At 39.6% G+C, this 6,199-nt stretch overlaps 1 protein-coding gene across 3 annotated transcripts; it reads left to right on the plus strand.

Moving 5' to 3' along the window:
- The first annotated feature begins 1,582 nt into the window (after positions 1–1,582).
- On the plus strand, positions 1,583–4,115 carry LOC131056910 (scopoletin glucosyltransferase). 3 transcript variants are annotated; one of them, XR_009108808.2, is made up of 3 exons: positions 1,583–3,223; positions 3,411–3,883; positions 3,971–4,115. XR_009108808.2 is itself a non-coding variant. In XM_057991183.2 (2 exons), the coding sequence occupies exon 1, from the start codon at positions 1,674–1,676 to the stop codon at positions 3,174–3,176; it is 1,503 nt and encodes a 500-aa protein (XP_057847166.2). In that variant the 5' UTR covers positions 1,583–1,673; the 3' UTR covers positions 3,177–3,223; positions 3,411–4,115. The 3 variants fall into 3 exon arrangements, 2 of the variants coding, with proteins under 2 accessions (XP_057847166.2, XP_057847167.2); XM_057991183.2 differs by having other exon boundaries at positions 3,411–4,115; XM_057991184.2 differs by having other exon boundaries at positions 1,583–3,182; positions 3,411–4,115.
- The last annotated feature ends 2,084 nt before the right edge of the window (positions 4,116–6,199 follow it).

The raw sequence follows: 6,199 nt of genomic DNA on the forward strand, positions 1-6,199 counted from the left end.
TTCTTCATCTTGTTAGTTAAGGTCTTTGATATAACTTGTAGATGGTGTTACAAAGTGAAATCAATGCATAGTCAGAATAAGAAAGATATTTATTTTTTTGGAACTAGAACCATGACCATGTTGTTAATATCCTTCATAAACCTTCCTTTGGATTTAGAGTCCCCCACCAAATCCTAAACATCCTTGCTTAGGAAGTGTCAACATTTATGATAGAATCTCAGGAGGAACCCTTTGAGCCCTAGAGCTTTATTAGGATGGAGTTGGAATGTAGTTGTTTTAATCTCTTATTCTATGGATGATTTAGTCAACATGGAATTGTCGCCATCCAAAACCAGATTAGGGATGTTTTCTTTAAGAAAGGGCCATTAACTATCTAGTCAACACTCGCATTTGGAACCAATCGAGATTGAAAGAAGCATCTTGCTTCCTATTAAATAGCTTGTCATGTGTTGATCACTCTATCATCTACACATTGAGTTCGTAATTGATAATATTATGTGCACAAATGGCTTTGGACAAGCAATTAATTTTTTTTTTAATACCCCTAGTGTTAAGCCAAGCTTTTGATGGCTTAGATTTATTGAAGAGTTTCTTTCTTGCTAAGATTTCCTTGTGGTCTTTTTGGAGAGATATCTTAACCTCAAATTCTTCTCTGAAAATTTTCACCTGGATAATTTTTTCATTCAGCTTAGACAATTCAAATGCAATCCTCTCCTTTTCCTTGAGGAAATTCTTAAAATAGAGCATGTTTCATTCCATGAGCTTGACTTTAATGAGTTGAAGCTTCTTGCAAAATATGAAACTTATGGTGCCTCTATAGGTTGGTAGAATTGCCCACCACTAGTCCAATAGGCTCAAAACATTTTCATTGCTAAACCACATGTTTTAAATTTGAATTAACGTTTAGATGGCATAGAGCCCAAACCAATTTCGAGCACGATGGGAAATTGGTCTTAAATAGCTCTAGGGAGGATCCTTGATTCCAATTTATCAGAGGAGCTCAACCAATCATGGTAAAGAAAGAAGCGATCAAGGTGCTCTACTATATTGGTGAATCTCACTCTATGATTGGTCCACGTCTGGTTACCATTTTTGGGAGGAAGGTTGCAAATCCCAACATTATCCAAAATATTTCTAAAGTCCAACATTTTCAAACACTCAATTTTTAGCCCACCACTTTTTTCACTACTCAAGGTGGAGAATTGTAGTGAAATCACCTTCTAGCACAAATCTATTATACCATAATGCATGAACCTTAGATGGAATAAGTGTCCTCAAATATCCCTTTTCCTAAATTTTGATAGGCCTATAGATATCAAAGAGACGGAGAAAAAAGTTTGAATGAATAAGACTTACCTGACATCAAATTTGATTCTGCTTAGAATCAAGCTCCTTGATGTTGATCTATTTTCCTCCAATATCACGACTTGCGAGTCCGGTGTGGCCGTCGGTCTATTTTCGCTGGAATTATTGTTCTTATCACTGACAGTAACTTCGTCATGCGTGACGAAAGGACAACACAAGCCAGAATTGAAAAGTTTCACGACAGTTGCCCGAAGCTTATCATCTGGCGAAGTCGGACAACACACCACTAAATTCTTTACTTTTATTTTATATAACAATCCGAGAGGATGAACGCATTTCATTTCAGGAGCTTGTTTCGGTAAGCCAAGATGAGTGGGTTGCAGAAGCCTCACGTTGTGATGGTGCCAATCCCAGCGCTGGGTCACCTCATTCCTTTTCTCGACCTCGCAAAGCTCCTCGCTTCCAACGGCCTCGCCATCAGTTATGTCACAACACCTGCTAATGTCGCCCTGCTGCGGGACTACCTTGATATCCAGGCTCTGAACGATATTCAGCTTGACCTGGTTGCCCTTCCCACGCCCGCCGTGGAAGGCTTACAAGGACGAGAAAGGTATGACCTCTTTCCATTGGAGTCGAGGAGTCTTATCGTAGAAATGGTGGAAAAACTTCAACAGCCATTCAACAATTGGATGGAGGAGCAATTCCACCAACAAAAAGTAACACCTCCTGTGTGTATTGTGCGTGATTTAATTATAGCATGGGCTGAAGACACGGCCCAAAAATTCAACGTTTCCAGTGTTCTGTTCAGTACCTGTGGCGCCTTTGCAGTAAGTCTGCTGCATTCCATTTCCTGTTCAATATTGCAGAACGCGTTGGAGAAAGACGGAGAGGACAGTCTGGAAGTGAGCTTCAATCTGCCTCGTCCTGTCAAATTGTCTAAGCATGAGGTATCCCCAGTTTTCCTCAATCCAGACCTTTCAAACCCCCATCAGCGTTTTATTTGTCAACGTTTCCAGGAGATGGGCAAAGGATCGGGAATACTGATCAATACGTTCCACGAGATCGAGACTTTCTATGTCCAGCACCTGAAAAATTTAACCGCTAAGCCAGTTTGGGCCATAGGCCCTGTGTATCAACAAAATTTATCTGGTGGATCAGGCAATGTTAACGGCAGAGGGAAAATGGTGAGCATCGATGGACAAGAGCTGGTTTGCTGGCTGGATTCGCATAGCCCTCGTTCCGTTGTGTACGTTTCGTTTGGAAGCCACACCATTTTATCAGAAGAGCAAACACATGCCTTGGCCAGAGGTCTGGAAGCCAGCGAACAACCATTTGTGTGGGTTATCAAAATGGAACCAGCATCTTCAGAGTCAAACACTGACCTCAATAGCACATATCTGCCAGAGGGTTTTCTGGAGCGAACAAAAGAGAGAGGGTTAATCATACGCGGTTGGGCGCCTCAGCTTGTAATTCTTTCTCATATATCGGTGGGTGCCTTCATAAGCCACTGCGGATGGAACTCTGTGCTCGAAAGTGTTTGTCTTGGTGTTCCAATACTCGCATGGTCCATGGTTGGAGATCAGCACTTCAATTCAAAGCTTTTTGCAGAATTAGGCGTAGGAATACAGTTATGCGAACACGCAGATGGGATTCCTAACGAGGAAAGAGTAAAGGAGGCAGTCATAATGGCTCTGACAGGAGACAAAGGAGAAGAGATGAGAGAGCGCGCAGAGAAATTGAAGGAGACGGCTACAAATGCCATCGAACAGAAGGGATCTTCAGCCATAGATTTGAGAGCGTTTGTAACTGATATGTATAAGCTGAACACCAGATCGACAGAACACAGAGAGAAGCAGAACCGAATCTCATGAATCCAAGTACTAAATAAGGCTTCTGTATTGTGGTCCCAAAACTTTTGGTCTGCTGTTACTTTTTCAGTTGGCTTTTAACTTCATTTCTATTTTTCCTGTGTAGATATATTATTGTGTGTGGATATATTTGATTACCAAATTTTAATGTTTTAATTTAGTTTGTTTTGTTAAAAAATCATCAACACATGATTTAATCTTTAGGCTTATTTTATTCTATATTTTGATGACGACCAGATCTAGATGCTTGTGGGGGCTTGTTCGTTGGCCTCTGCTACCGTTTGTCTCCAGTGGGTTGGGCCGTTTCTGGGCCTATTGGTCTCCGAATGGTTGGAGAGGGATTGCATGGATTTCCCTCCCTTCTCTTTTGTTTCTGCGGGTGGAGATTTTCTGGACCGTGCTTGGACTACGGGTATGGGTGAGAGCTTGTTTGGGCTCTTTCCGTTGTTGATACTAGCGTTGCATATGTGGATTGTGGTGGTGTTGGTGGGGGTGTGGGTTTGTTGTCCTGTGTTCAATGTGTTGAGCTTGGCATGAAGGCTACTGTTCGTGCTTCCCTTAACCCGTATTCTGTTGTTGTTTTGGGTGCTTTGCTTGGTGTCTTCGGTGCACTGGTGATGTTTGGTGGGTGATTTTGGAAGAAAGGGGGGTGTGTGGAGGGTGCTTCGGTTGGAGACTTCCTCGGGGTTTGACTTGGCTCTTTGCTTCAGGTGGTTTTTCTCCGCCCTTATGGTGTCTTCTTTCCTGGATTCTTGTGGACTGTGCAGTGCCTGATGATGTTCCTCTGTTGTTGTTAGGGTGTCTTGTGGCTTTCTGCACCAGTCTTGGTCCTGACGGATTCTTCGGCCTGGTTACATTGCGACCGTCGAAGAATCTTTTAAGTTTTACAATTGCAATTGAATACTCTTATAATCAGCGAAACAAATATCTTGTACCTCCTGATTGATCTTTCATGTGGTAAATTGATTTAAATATCATTTATTTTATGATATACTAATAGAATAACGACAATTATCTATAAATTGATTTAAATATATTCTTACTGACGCATCAGCAGTTTGAAATTCCAGGCTTGCATGCCACTTTCAGTCCTATCGAAATAGACTGTTTTCAACAACTTTCCAATGCATCGAGGAAACCATGTTGAATCTCAAGTGCACGATAAGCCATGCAATACCGACTGTTTTGTCCCACAGCACGACTTGAAACTCAGGTCTCACCGTCGGTCAATTTTCACTTTAATTATTGCCTCACTACTAACAATAGCTTCGTCATGCGTGACGGAAGGAGAAGAAAAATCCTACACGCGTGGTGCCAAAATTGTGAAGTCTCACCAAATTTGCCCGATGCTTATCTTAACAAGAGCTGCAAGCAGCGTAGTTCCTGCCGGGAGTCTTTGCTTGGGTTTGGGCATTTAGTTTTGTGTTGCATGTATTAATGGAAGACTTATAAAGTAGATAGATGTTAGATGTTAGATGTTAGATGTGTGGTGGTACAAAATAAAGTGACAGAATTAAAGAACAAAACCAAACAATCAAAAGAAATGATTGATTGCATGCTTAGACAGAACCCTGAACTTGTCGTTAACATTGTTTATCAATTAACTGTATACAAAACTAGTACAGTGGTAATGAGTTGTTTAATTTCATTTGCCTTTCCTCATTCAATTTTGTAGACTTTTTTGGTTGTTCAGAACTTTTCTTTAGGCTTTCTGATTGTGTTTTTGTGACTGTTTGGAGTTTCTGCATTCAAAGACCTGCAAAATGCAACCGAAAATGTATCATTATTATGTATAATACCAATTAAGCAAAATGTGGAAGCACAGACAATAACCACAAAGTAATATTAACATTATATGTCAAATGAGCATGAGGCCATTATAGATTTCTATAACAAAGCAGTGAAATGTATAAATGTAGCTAATTAATGGAAGATAAGAAATTTGAGCAAGTAATGGGGAAAAATTAAGTTTGCATAATCTTTGATGTCAAGAAAACTCCCTTTCTTCAGCATATTCTAGATTAATGAAGCTGACCATTTTTTTTGGTTCAGACTAATTATCTCTTATATGAGGCCAAATTATGATATATATCAGAAATTGGATCATCATTGCTTAATGTATGCATTAGTATCAAAAAAATTGAATATTAGACTTGACAAATAGACTTAGTAAGATAAAGGAGAAAAGAAGGTAAGGATGACAGTAAGAAAGATTCAGAAATCTATGCATGGAGTATGAGAGGTATTGCATTGCACTTGATTTATTTCATACTTGTCCCACTAATCGAACACAATAAATTGATGTTCCAAGCCCCAATCATAGTTAAAGAAAGTAAAATTGAGTTTTCATCTTGAACGATAAAAGAATGCAAAGATGGGATTAAATTATTGTCCACAAACATTCAAAGTAGGTCGTTGGAACTAAACAAGTACAGAGAGTTATAGTAGCAAATCACAACTGATAAAAAGATCAACAACTAAAAATAATATACCAAAATCTAAAATAAGGAAGCATACACTGGCTGAGCTATGGTCTAGAGGTAAGTCAGCAAGCATTTATGACTTTGTTCCTCTCCAGATGTTCACCAATCAAAGATAACAATTAAGAATCAAAAGAACCTAACAAGAGGGAGCGAACTTTAGAAAAACCAGAATATAGAAAAGAACTCTATGAAACAGAAGCCCTAGCCCTTGGTTAAAATATGGTTCAGAACATACTCCGAGTAGAGCCAAACAAAAATCTCTATTGTGGAATAAACCCTAATTCAACTCAAGTGTTCTGAACAACAATATTCACAAAGAATTTAGATATTTGTTAGCAAATAACTCACCTTGCCTCTGGCTGCCACTGCAATTGATGCAGCTCGCCTGAAGACTGACAAAGTTCGGATTGGCGGAACCCTGACAACATATTTTTGTTGAATTTGACTTGCATACAGTTCTACGGTCCCATTGCTCAGATATTGAAGCCAAATTTTACATAGTCCTTAAAACTCGAATAGCAACAAAAGAGCCATCCTTAAAAC

The sequence above is a fragment of the Cryptomeria japonica genome, chromosome 1 (genome assembly GCF_030272615.1).
Source record: "Cryptomeria japonica chromosome 1, Sugi_1.0, whole genome shotgun sequence".
NCBI lineage: Eukaryota > Viridiplantae > Streptophyta > Pinopsida > Cupressales > Cupressaceae > Cryptomeria > Cryptomeria japonica.

Coding starts and splice junctions, on each gene's coding strand:
- LOC131056910 (XM_057991183.2), top strand. CDS start 1,674: ATGAGTGGGTTGCAGAAGCCTCACGTTGTGATGGTGCCAATCCCAGCG.